Raw genomic sequence first — 13596 nt, forward strand, 5'->3', positions numbered from 1 at the left:
TAAGAAGGGTAATTAAGAGACTATTACTCAGTAATCTCAGTATTATGCTCAAAAATTGGGCCTCTCAGTTTGTCACCAAATCTCTCTAGAGGCTACAATGAAAGAAGTTTAGGATTATGAGTTATCCATCCTGGATGGATGGATGGATGGATGGATGGATGGATGGATGGATGGGTGGGTGGGTGGGTGGATGAAGCAAAATCGTCTTAAGGATAAAGTTACTGCAAAGTTATGACTGCAGAGAATCTTAGCTAGAGTGGGCTGACCAAACATAAGAGAATGATATTGGCCAAGTGAATGGCATTATAATATAAAATATTGAGAGCTACTTTTTAACATTGCTTCCATAGGACAATGAAAAAGCAATATTCATAAGGAAGCACTGAGTAACGTTCAATAAATTAGGGTATCTTGAATAGTCTCTAGACTGCTTGCAGCCATTATGTCTGAATTAGGTACAAAAAATGAATACATGGACCATAGCTGCTTTCATCAGGCCTACCTCTGATCTGGATATTTGTAGCAAGATGCTTCATCTGACTTTTGCTCAAAAACTTTTCTTTTCCTTAACTTTTTAGTATTATCACCTCAGGTTCCATGATTTCATTTTCCCATGCTTAAGGGACGTTTTAACAGGCTCCAAAATGGGTTAAGACTACTTTAGAGAGATGACTGTGAGAGTGCTTTAGCCTCATGAGATCTAAACAGGGTAAGACCAGGAGACTTTTACCTTCAGGGAGAATCCATTTGCATAGCCTTCTGGACACATGGCCATTTTCCCCCATTCTCCAAACCGTTCTCCATTTTTCACTGTGAGGATCTTGTTAGGTTCTCGACATTCTGCATTCCAAAGCCAGCAGGAAAGGATCAGCAACACGGCAGAGGTGAAGCGGGGATCCATTGTCAGACAATTCTATGTAGATCAACATATGAAATACTTAATACTTATCAAGTTTTTGGGGTGTGCACCTGACGGCCAGGTTAGCTTGGTCACTTCCCAGTGAAACACTGGTGAAGCGGGCACACATCAGCCCCTGCATTTTCTGCCCAATATGAGAAGAGCATATCTTCCTTCCCCTATCCTTACCACTTTCTATAGAGGCACGATTGAAAGCATCCTGTCCTGTTGTATTACTGAATAGTTTTGAAGTATTACTGTTTTGGATAAAAAAAAGCTGTGCAGGGAGTGGTAGAAATGGCAGAAAAGATGATTGGAGGTTCTCTTCCTTCTCTCCAGGACATAACACAAGTGTGTCATACTCAATTTCATTGAGGGCCATATCAGTTTGACCTCAGGGGGCTGGGGTGGCATGGCCAGGGTGGCCAGGACACTCATGTTGGGGCACTTGTGCTCTGCCAGTGAAAAAAGGCTCCCAAGCTCTGCTTTTAGCTGTGACAGCTTCCTGCAATCCTCTGCCAGTGAAAACGGAGCTTGGGAAGCTCTGGTTTCACTGGCAGTGGCACTGTGGGCCAGTCCTTTGCTGTTTCCAAGGCAGCCCCATGGGCCAAATCTAAGCACCCTGTGGTCTGGATCTGGCCCCATGGCCTTGAGTTTGACACCCTTGACATAGCATATAAGTGCTGCTTGACCAGTGTCCTCAGTATTGTGTGGGATGCTACACATCCTCTCCATAACAGGGACGTGCAGTCAGGGGAGGCAGGAGAGGCAAAGCCTCACCACTGTCATCATGAAAAGAAAAAAAAATGTAAAAGGCAAAAGGCAAGAGCTGAGGTCAGCCTGAGCTAGTTGCTGCCAGAGTCACCGTGAATGACTCTGCTTAACTGTTTAAAAAATCCTCTAAAAAAGCGCCCTCTACAGGAGGAGGCAGGAGAACGACGTGCCTCATCTAGTCTGACTTTAGGCGTTTTAGGATCACTCAAGCAGAGTTAAGCAAGGGTTAAAAGCCGAAAAAATCCTGACGTAGATGAAGAAAATATATCCAATCCAACTTCTGTGTTTGTGTTTGTTTGAGAGAGAGTGAGTGAGAGAGGGAAAGGGGTAGGAGAGTCCAAGCCAACTTCTGTGTGTGTGTGTCTCTGTTTGAGAGAGGGGGGAGGGAGGGAGAGAGGGAGGAAAGAGGGGGAGGGAGAAGAAAAAGAATGAAGGAAATGTTTTCGCAAAGGAGAAAAACAAATGCTGTCGCTTTAAATCGGAACTGAGCATGCCTGGCTGTGGAATTCTGGGAGTTGAAGTCCACAAGTCTAAAAAAAAAATTGAAACCCACCACTGTGTCAGTGCCTCACCAGCCATAAACCTCATCGCACGTCACTGCTCCATAACCAGTTTCCTTTATTACCTTCTGGGAAGAGACTTCACAGTATCCGAAGCAGCACAACTAGATTCTGTAATAGCTTTATACCATATAGAATCAACCTTGTTAACTCGCAAAACTCTTTTTTTCTGCTACATATTATAAATGGTCTCTCTTTTGTGTGTGTGTATATATATATACAATATTTATACGTGCTGTATTTTTCGGAGTATAAGACGCTCCAGACTATAAAATGCACATACCTTTTCTGGGGAGGAAAGCAAGAAACATAATTGCATTTGATGCCCAGCATCCATCCAGTATTCATCTGGCCCATTTGCTAGCCCATTCACCACGGCCTGCTTGCCATGGCACATTCGCCTCTGCCTGCTTGGCACAGCCCATTTGCCGCTGCCCATTTGCCATGGCCTGTTCGCTGCCACCATTGCCATTAGGTGCAGCCAGTTTGCCGCTGCCCATTTGGTGCGGTCCATTTATTCACGGGTCAGATTTCCAAGCCAGCCATTTTTCAAGCGTGCAAGTGTGCCCATCGTAGATTTACAACATTCTAAATTGGCCCATGCGCCAAAAGATTGCCTATAACTAAGGTGACCAGATGTCTCGCTTTTGGCAGGACAGTCATGCTTTTGAACAATTTGTCCCGCGTCCCACGGTATTTTTTAAAAATCCCGATTTTTACATGGGCTTTGCAATACTTGCAATGAGGGTTTTTACCCAGGGGTGCATCTGGCTTTTCCAAATGCCCTGGAGACTCCTGGCTGTTTCACCCGCAGCAACCGGGCTGTGGCTGCTCCATCCCCAGAGGGGAACGCAGATAGGGGGCGGGCTGAGTGCTCTCGGCCCCGGTGCGACATCCCTCCCAGCTCGGTACGCGCCTGGAGCAGAGGTCCCCATGGAAGGTAGGGCATTGCAGCCCGTCACAGTAATTGCAACAAGCCCGCCAGCTTCCCTGAGCAGCATGGCCACCCTGCTCCCTGCTGTCCTGCTTGAAACAGCTTTGATCGGGGCGACTCTGCCTCACCTTCTGACAAAGAGGCAGCTGGTGCCCAGGAGCTTTGCTTCGGATGGAAGCGGGGCCAGCAGAGCAGGTGGGCCGTGTCCGGGGAAGGATCCGAGCCCGGGGTCACAACCTGCAGGGCTTTTACAAGTTGAGGACAATAAAAGGTGCCCTTCTCTTCCCTTCCTCCCTTTCCCCTTCCTCCCTTTCGCCTCCCTCCCCTCTTTCCTTCCCTCCCATCTTTCCTTCCTTTCTTCCTTGCTTTTTCTCCCTCCCTTCCTCCTTCCCTTCTTCTGTCCTTCCTTCCTTCCTTCTCCTCCCCTCTCTCCAGCCCAGAGGAGAAGCAGCTGCTTCTGGAACTTCTTCAAGTTTCCTTACCTGCTTTTCTCCTTCTCAAACGCCTTCCGATGACTGGCCAAGCTCTCCTCCCCAGAGTCTCTTCCTTCTGCCTGGGAATGGAATGGGGGGGGGGTGTTATTGATTAAAGCTTTTGCCACCTGGTGCTGTGCCTGAGGTGAAGCTGCCAAGCTCCCGCTGGCACCCTCGCCCGTGGCAGCAGTGCCTCCCCCTCTGCTCGGAGCACCTGAGCTGGGCACCGCATTACCCCTGCCCCCTCCTTCTCCGCCATGCTTTTGAGGAGCCATGAGGCCACAGGAGCCAGTAGGAAGGGAGCGGAGGGAGCGGTAGCAGAAAACAAAAGGCCCCATGGCTTCTCAAAAGCACAGCGGAGGAGGAGGAGGCGGTGGCAAGGGTAACGTGGTGCCCAGCTCAGGTGCTCCGAGCGGAGGGGGAGGGAGGCGGCACCACTGCTGCCACGGGCGGGGCCGCCTGCGGGAGCTTTGGCAGCTTCACCTCAGCCTCAGCGCCGGGCGGCAAAAATTTTAATCAAGAACACACGCACACACACACACTGTCAATGGTGTCCCGCTTAACCAATTTTAAAATCTGGTCACTTTACCTATAACTCCCTTAATGTATTTTTCCCCTTTATTACTCAAAGCTTTTCATACTCTATAGACTCTTTAGCCTTTTCTTTTTCTTTGCCTTAATTTCTCAGTCTCTCCTCCCTTCTCAACCATCTCTCACTTTTAAGTTCACACTATTCTTAGAGCAAAAACAATTATCCTTATTCCATTTGAACCAAGTTTTCTAGTTTTCTAAAAAAAAACCTAGATGTGTGTAATTCTGACTGAGTCACAACCTCTCGTCTCCCTTCCCTGTTTTCTGCAGCCCCTTCAGCTCAACTTACCGTCTTCCTGCAGTGAATTGTCGGATGGTCAGAATGGGAAAGACTTTAAATAGAGAAGTGTTTGTAGGCAGGACAAGAAATAGGGGCAGGGTCATGAAACCTGAGCACATCCTATTGCTTTCATTGGCTGGAACTAGGAAATAAAAAAAATGGCTGTGGCTGCAATCTGATAGTAAGATCTGGTTTATTTGAATTTTGCTTTAGTTTACGAAATGCTTGACTGAGGTTTGGTTTTATTATATTCTAAATTAATTACATTTGTTAAAAATGCTGAAGTATACAAACAAAATATGGGCAGCTTTTTAATAGCCGTGAAACACAATTAGCAGAGCCACATTCTAAGTATGGTGGTGGTGGTGGTGGTGATGAGGATTGAGGATTGAGGATTGAGGATGATGCAAAGTGAGTAGGAATGGTATACATGAGAACCTAAACTATTCATTTCACTCACTAAATTTTGCATAAGTTGATAACACAGAGATATATATTTCCATACCTGAAATATGTGAAGTTACTAATTTTTAATAATTAGTCATAAGATACTTGGAAATCAAGTTGCCTACTTCTGCAATAAACCATAGTTTGTGCAGCACAACAGAAGCTCATATAGCACTAACTCAAACAGACCATATTATGGGACACCAGCAGTGGTGGGTTCCTACTGGTTTGGCCTGGTTTGGCCGAACTGGTAGCTGTTTGGCAGCCTGGGTGGCTGAAAGCTGCAGCAACCCAGACCTGTCACGCTCCCAAACCAGTTTCCCTGGGCAGCGCCATCATCATCTTGTTTTTCAGTTCTGCACATATGCAGAACAATTTTAATCGCACTGTGCATGCGCGTGCACAAGCGCAGTGCACACATGAGCGAATCAGCAGTAGTGCCTGCTGGAACTCACCCCTGGACACCACCATGTATGAATCCAGCCATTAGACAGAATAGATTTCCTTCTTTTTCCTAAAATGGGTAAAACTCACAATACTGTTTGTGTGGTGCTTGAGGGAAGGCAAAATTATTAATCATGTGTCCATGCTAATCACATTGTTGCATGGTCCTTCCAAAAATTTCTGTAGAGATGCAGCAGCTCAACCGCTGTGACTGTGCAGAATGTTTTTGCTTGGAAAGGGGAAAAAAAGTATGTAAAATGCCCTGGAAAACACGCACATTTTCAAAGCTAAAAAGTCCCTTAGCCCATAAATTTTGAAAATGTACACATATTTATTTAATATTTTCCCCTATTATCTCATATAGTCTTGGCAGTATAGCCATTCAGTTCAACAATGTGCATAACTTGCTCTAGAAGTATGGTACCTATACAGTTCTTTTTTCTCCAGAAGAATTAACCAAGAAATTCTACTAACTCTACATTTATTGTCTTTGAGTTTTGAAATGGATTATCTAGGCAGATCTGAAACGAATACTGAAGCTAACTGTTCGAACTATGTTTTTTGAACAAATTGCTGAAACTAATTGCTGAAATGCTTTCTCAAAATTAACTGTCAGAACAAATTGCTCAACTATCTCCTGGTAAAAGCAATAAACTCATGAAAAATTATTTTTATCACTTTAAATCAATCTGCCATATTTAGTGTAAATTTATGATCTGAAGAGAACATGTCCTTGGAACAGATCATTCTGTTTGGATTGTATGGACCACTGCAGAAAACAGCCCAGCAATTGTATTAGTGAAGAAGAATAGACAATTGCCAGAATATTTTGAGGGTAAGTGAGGAGAATGCAAAGTAGACGGAACCAAGTGTGTGTATGCTGCTATTTTGTTAACAAGGAAGGGGAAGGATTTAGAGCAGAGGTTTCAAACTTGATTTTATTGAGAGCCACATCAGGGTTATGTTTGACCTCAGGGGGCCAGGGTGGGCATGGCCAGCTTGACGTCACTTGTGTCAGGGGTCCCTGTGGTGGTCTGAGTGCTCTGCCAGTGAAAAGTGGCTCCCAAACTCTGTTTTTGGCCACAGTAGCTTGCTGCAACTCCCTACCAGTGAAAATGGAGCTCAGGAGGCTGCCTGCAGCCAGGAAATGGCAGAGGCACCGTGGGCCAGTCCTTTTCTGTTTCCAGGGTGGCCCCATGGGCCAAATCTAAGCCAGATCTGGCCCACAGGCCTTCAGTTTGACACCCCTGACTTAGAGGTATTTTCTTTATGACGCAGAAAAACAAAGGCATTGTGCTTCTATAGCTTTATGCCTATGAAGATTCTCAGTCATCCAAGTCATGGCTATCCCAAATATGCTTTTTCAAGAAGCAACTGGACTTCCTGTTTTTTCTTTGAAGACATTTCCCTTCTCATCCAAGAAGCTTCTTCAAAAAGAACATAAACACATTAAGGAAGCCTTCAGAACATGTGGCTATCCCAAGTGGGCCTTCATCAAATCTAAAAAAAAAAAGAGAGGGACTCTACAGGAGCTCTTTTGTAACAGACAATGATGAGAACAATAAATAAAGCAACGTTGCCATTCCGTATGTTGCAGCATATTGGAAAAGCTCAGGAGGATCTTGAGCCAACATAAGTGCACACTTCAAACCCAAGAATACATCAAGGCATCAGCTTGTCTACCCCAAGGATAAAACATCCAGACAGAAACTGAGCAAATTGGTATATGCAGTACAATGCCGTGAGCCATGTGCAGATCAGTACATTGGGGAAATGATACCACCACTTCATAAATGCCTGGCACAACAAAAGAGAATAAACGCATTAAGACTAGATTTAGCAGCCCATCTGCATTTAAAAGACACAGACCACTCTTTGAAGACAACAAAGTCCATATTTTGGACAGAGAGAATTGCTGGTTTGAAAGAGAGGTCAAGGAGGCCATCTATATCAAAATTGAACAGCCCTCTCTCAACAAAGGGGGAGGGATACAACATCATCTATCTCCAATCTACAACACAGTCCTTTCAACAGTTCCAATAAGGCTCCACACCAATTTGCACCACTCAGGTGACCTTGATGACACAGATAAACCTTCAGTGACCTTAATGATCTGCTAAAAGAATGAAAATGACCAGCTTTCTGCAAGGACAAGGAGTATAAATTGTTCCATTCCCCATCATCCAGTCAGAGTTGAAGAAGCTTCTTGAAGGATGAAAAGTGGAACATCTTCAAAGAAAAAACAAAAAGACCAGTTGCCTCTTAAAAAGCACATTTGGGACTTCTATAGCTTTATGTTTTGTCTACTATTTGTTTGGAAACTAATTGAATCAACAAGAGTCATTAATATGCAAACCTATTCTCTTGGCTCTTCTGCAAGTGCTTTGTTTTTCTGCATTGTTCTCTTTAGATCAAACTTTAATCATTTGATTACCTGCCTTAGTTCCTAAACTCCTATGGACATCACTAGATGTTTCCTCGGCCATCCTGTCAGGATTATCTCTTTGTTCTCCAGACTCAAATGTCCAATTTTATTAAAAATAAAGGGAGACACCCAATAATTTCCCTCAATTTGAAAAGGTGCTCCTCTAAAATATCTCCAATGCTGTTTGTTGGTCAATATTATTTTTTTAAACATTGCAGTTACCAGTTTTCTTTTCCTCCTCTTTTCTTTCTTTATACTTTTCAAAATGGCAGGAAGTAATGCCTCTGATTTTCAGTAGTTGTGACTGGAATTCCAAAGAGTTGATCCCAGACTATGGAACAACATTTAGATGATTTGTTTTTACTATGCAAGTGCTTTATAATTTGTTTGTAGGCCCAGTTTATAATACTTTTCTAACTCCTAATGTCTACCCCTGTCGTCCAAGCATTTGTAAAACAAATACTCTGTATCTTCCCTTTCTTTTATCTTTAACATCAATATGTCCATTTCTGCACAATCTATTTTTTTTTTAAATTACATCTTTTCTATAGGCGTATTCTCATTTTTCCAGTACTGTGCACATAAGATTTTTGCTTGTGTCAAAACATGTAGTATTAAATATATGCTCCCTTTATCATACTTCTCTGGTACTATACCTAACAAAAATATTTCTGGCTTATAGTCTATATGTCACTTCAACATTTTTTCTAACCATGTATGCATTTTTGTCTAGTAATTATTTGCTTTTGTACACCACATGTAATAGTACATGCCAGGAGTCTGATGACATTTCCAACATCTGGCGGATATGTTTTTAAACATCTTTGCTAGACATTTGCCAGTGGCAAGTGCCATCTGTAAAACATTTTATGTATTTTTTTTTTCTTATAAGCAGTTGCCATTGTCAATTTACAGTTTCTTTCCCAAAGTTTTTGCCATTTGTCAAATTCTATAGTATATCCCAAAAAAATTGCCCATACTATCATTGTCTCTTTTACCTGTTTGTCTTCCATTTTTAAGCTTAGCAAGAAGTTATATATTTTTAATTTACTTTTCATCTTCTCCTAACATTATTTGATCAAATATTGTTTGCTCTATGTAAAAGCCGTATGTCTTAATGTCTTTCTCATATCTCACTTGTAGTTGCATATGTGGTCACCATGATAAGTCCACACCTTGGTTCTGTAACTCTTGTTTGGTTTTAAGTTCCCCTTCCACATTCAAAATGTCTTTATAAGTTAGGCTTTTTTCCAGATTGATTATGGAAAAATAATGGGGGAATGCTTCCATTGTTGAGAGGCAGACTGCAATTTTCATGTAGACTTTTGCTTTCACCATTTCCCATACTAGAAGTAAAGCATTTCTTATATAATGTCTTTGAAAATATCTAAGGGTATTACTTTTATCGTACCATGAAAAAGCATGCCATCCTAACTGGAGATCATGACATTCCAAAAACAATAATTTTTCGTTTCTGAGACATAGATGGGTTGCTACTGGTTCACACCAGTTCGGGTGAACTGGTAGTGGTATTTTGGCCTGGGTTACCGAACTGGCAGTGACTCAGGCTGGCCATGCCCCCAAACCGGTTCCCTGGTGTTTTTTAGTAATTTTTTCATGTTCTGCACATGTGCAGAACAATTTATAGTCAACTGTGCATGCATGCACAGCGAAGCGAGTGCACGCAAAGCACACACAAAGTGCAGGCAAAACACATACAAAGCGCATGCAAAGTGCACACAAAGTGAGCCGGCAGCAGCCCGCCCCTGTTCTGAGAGTTATCCATTCTCTCACTTTTATATTACTTGTAAATGGATTCAAATTCCCAGTGAAAAAATCTGGTTGAATGTAAAGTCCAAGCCTACCCAGAAAGTAGCAAAAATGCTGAAGACTCTTTTCATAGCTTAGGAACAACTCAGGAGATAGTTCTCTTAGTGTCCTAGTGTTGACAAATGGACCTTGGAACTCAAGCCTTATTCAAGAGTAGCATGGCTGTATGGCGCAGGTGGCGCAGTGGTTAGGGTGCAGTACTGCAGGCCACTTCAGCTGACTGTTATCTGCAGTTCAGCGGTTCTAATCTCACCGGCTCAAGGTTGACTCAGCCTTCCATCCTTCCAAGGTGGGTGAAATGAGGACCCAGACTGTGGGGGGCGATATGCTGACTCTGTAAACCGCTTAGAGAGGGCTGAAAGCCCTATGAAGCGGTATATAAGTCTAACTGCTATTGCTATTGCTATAAAAGTTTAAAAGAGCCCCTGGAGGGACCATTCTAAGTTTTTAGATTCTAATTCAGTTCCCTGCCTAGACCCCAATGTATTCTGGACAGGTGACAACCCAACCTCTGTTTAAAAGTCTACAATCTCACAAGCAAAGTGGCCCATTACTGTTTCATTTAGCAGTTAGCAGTTAGACTTATATACCGCTTCATAGGGCTTTCAGCCCTCTCTAAGCGGTTTACAGAGTCAGCATATCACCCCCACAATCTGGATCCTCATTTTACCCACCTCGGAAGGATGGAAGGCTGAGTCAACCTTGAGCCGGTGAGATTAGAACCGCTGAACTGCAGATAACAGTCCGCTGAAGTGGCCTGCAGTACTGCACCCTAACCACTGCGCCACCTCGGCTCTTTTGGCATTAGGAAAATCCTCTTCATAATTTTAAACTTGTTATTCCATGTATCCTCTTATAGAATGAAACCCACAAGCCTTCCATATTTTCTGCATTCCAGTCCTTCAAATACTTGAGGGCAGCTACCATAATTTTCTCTTCTGTAGGCTAAACATAGCTCAGTAACTCCAAGCCTTCCTCATATTTTCCTGAAGTCCCTTAACATCTTAATTGCTTTCTTCTGTACATTCAGTTCGTCAATGTTCTTCCAGGCATGCAGTACCCAGAACTGAATGCAATATTCTAGGAGAGGACAAACCAACAGAGCATAAGGAGGGACTGTGACTTCTGATCTTCCTCGGCGCCTCAAATCATTTTGGCTCAGCATGGTTTCCTTCATCCTGTATTATATTTCTGCATAGTGGGGATGATGTTCCCATAGTGGGAACACCACCCCCACAGAGATAAGATTGGCCCCCACCTTGATATTCTTTCAAAAGGCCCTGGAAATATGGTTTACCAGTGACCTTGGGCAACAGCTGGGTGATACGGAGTCCATCAAGTGGTTTGCTTGATATTGTCACTGGTGGGGGGAATAGGGGAGGATTTATTGGGTTTTGTATTTGGGGAGGGGTAATCCTATAAGCTGCCTGGAGTGCATGAGTTGGGCAGTTATATAAATCTTCTTCATACATAAATAATACTTTGGTTTTTTTTCCCTGCAAAAATGTATATTAAGTTTCCCTGTTCAAATTCACCTTGCTGGTTTCTACACATTGTTGCATTTTATCAATATCTTCCCTGAGCCTAGATTCAGTCCTCAAAGATGTCCGCTGTTGGACAATCTTATTATCTAAGGACTCATTCATGTCATTTGCAAAGATGTAGAGCAGTATTAGACCAAGGGGGAAAACCTTACAGGAAGGCATTTGGTGCTCCTTCAAATTCAATGTTAAACCATCAGCCACTTAGATTGTTCAACCTACTTTGCACCCATGTTAATAATTCTTCCAGTTATTCTGGCATGTCACCTGTCCGTCATAACTTGTCAAAGATTGCTGAAAGAATCTCTGAGATTGTATCTGCAAGCTCTTTTAGGACTTTTAGATCTATTTAATCTCCCATACTTGACTGAGTATAAGACGCAACAAGGTTTTGAAGAGGCAAATTAAAAAAAAAGTTTTTGCACTCTGCAAAGCTCCCAAAAATGGCCCATTTTTTGTGAAAAGGGGCCTATTTTTTTCAATAAAAGGGCATGAATAGCCCTTAAGAGGCTTGTAGACTGTTCTTGGGGGGGTGGGGCCCCCAAAATGAGCAAACAACAGCCCATTTTTCACAAAAATGGGCCCTTTTGTCAAAAAAAGGGCATTAGGACACTTATGGAGTGCTCCTGGGGGCTGGGAGGGCAAAATTGAGCAAAAAAAACAGCCTGTTTTTTGCTCATTTCCGCCCTCCCCAGCCCCCAGGAGCACTCTGAAAGCCTCCTAAAGGCTATGCACAACCATTTTGGTGAAGAGGGTGGGGTTTCAGGAAGCAAAAAAAATGATGTATTCAGTGTATAAGAAACACCCAGATATTCAGCCTCTTTTTTGAGGGAAAAGGGTTTGTTTTGTTTTGTTTTGTTTTGCCTTTATTTGTATGCCGCCCTTTTCCCTGGGGGGACTCAGGGCGGCTCACAATTCAAAAGAGGGAGGGGGAGAAGACAAACAATAGACAATACAGCATGTTACAAAGGAAACACAACAATCGCACAATTCGAGTGGGGCTACAATCTTAACCCCAGGCCAGCAGGGACAGCCAGATCTTTAAAGCGGCGCGGAAGGACTGGAGGATGGTGAGGGTCCGAATCTCCACGGGGAGTTCGTTCCAAAGGGACGGAGCAGCCACCGAGAAGGCTCTCCTCCGGGTAGTTGCCAGTTTGCACTGGCTAGAAGATGGGATTCGGAGGAGGCCTAATCGATGCGATCGAATCGGTCTAGTGGAGGGTGCGTCTTATACTCCAAAAATGTGGTAATCATGAAGATTTCTTTCAAGCCAAGGTGGCGCAGTGGTTAAATGCAGCACTGCAGGCTACTGCTAGATCAGCAGTTCAGCGGTTCAAATCTCACCGGCTCAGGGTTGACTCAGCCTTCCATCCTTCCGAGGTGGGTAAAATGAGGACCCAGATTGTTGGGGGCAATATGCTGACTCTCTGTAAACCGCTTAGAGAGGCCTGAAAGGCCTATGAAGCGGTATATAAGTCCACTGCTATTGCTATTGCTATTGCTATAAAGCCAGCAGCTTTGTTTGTTTGTTAACTTTATGCAGCTGCCCAATGAAACCAAGAAAATGTTTAAAAGTTATGATATTTATGTAGTTCTTTACCAAGCACATCTAAATTATATTAAAGTAACCAAAATATCTTTACAATCCCTGAGGCATGTCGCAACTTTTGAGCATCCCTAATGTTTGAAAATTGAACGTTGAAAAATTTGTCACACTCTATGTGGGTGCCCATCGTACTTACATTTGTGGTAAGATGGATGACCAATAAATTTAACCAATAATAATAATAATATGACTCCAGGCAGTGACGTGCAGTCACTAGAGGCAGGGGAGGCGGGGCCTCACCAGTCTCCTGAGAGAAAGGAAACTATTTTCAAAATAATTAAAAAGGCCAAGGTAGTTGCTCCCAGACTCTTAAGTCACAGTGACTCTGAGTCTCCTTAGTGCAGTTAATAGGAGGAGGCTAGAGAACTATGGGCCTCCTTTGCATAAGGATTTTTTCGCCTTTTAAGTGTCAACCAAGGATTAAAATTCGAAAATTATGTATGCAAATGAGGCACTGCCTCCTCCTGCAGAGGGCACTTTGTTTAGAGCCTATTTTAAAATGTTTAAGCAGAGTCATCCACGTGGTGACTCTAGCAGCAACTAGCCTAGCCTGCCTGGCCCTGGCTAGACCAAATCTAGCATTTTCCACGCAGCTGGAAGGTATGTGGGTCAGAGTGAGGGGGGGGGGAGGAATTCAATTTATTTGTAATGTAAATAAATGTAATTTGTTTTTATTATGTGTATGTGTGTCTGTGTGTGTTTTTTTTTTACCCGCCTCTGCTGGTGCGCGGGCTGGCACATCTATTTTTATTTTTCATTTATTATTTTTCATTTTTCATTTTATTTTTTTATT

At 43.2% G+C, this 13596-nt stretch overlaps 1 protein-coding gene across 2 annotated transcripts in view; it reads right to left on the bottom strand.

Moving 5' to 3' along the window:
- Positions 1 to 13036, bottom strand: part of LOC116510619 (vitelline membrane outer layer protein 1-like) — a 21171-nt gene extending 8135 nt beyond the window's left edge. Inside the window, exons 1-3 of one of the 2 annotated variants that reach the window (XM_032220240.1) lie at positions 12940 to 13036; positions 3649 to 3719; positions 731 to 913 (exon numbers count right to left, since the gene is read on the bottom strand). In XM_032220240.1, the coding sequence (XP_032076131.1) occupies positions 731 to 901 (171 nt within the window). In that variant the 5' untranslated portion in view covers positions 902 to 913; positions 3649 to 3719; positions 12940 to 13036. The remainder of the gene's footprint in view (positions 1 to 730; positions 914 to 3648; positions 3720 to 12939) is intronic. The other variant, XM_032220242.1, reaches the window with a different exon arrangement.
- Positions 13037 to 13596: the final 560 nt, after the last annotated feature.

The sequence above is a fragment of the Thamnophis elegans genome, chromosome 6 (assembly GCF_009769535.1).
Source record: "Thamnophis elegans isolate rThaEle1 chromosome 6, rThaEle1.pri, whole genome shotgun sequence".
In the NCBI taxonomy this organism is placed as follows: domain Eukaryota; kingdom Metazoa; phylum Chordata; class Lepidosauria; order Squamata; family Colubridae; genus Thamnophis; species Thamnophis elegans.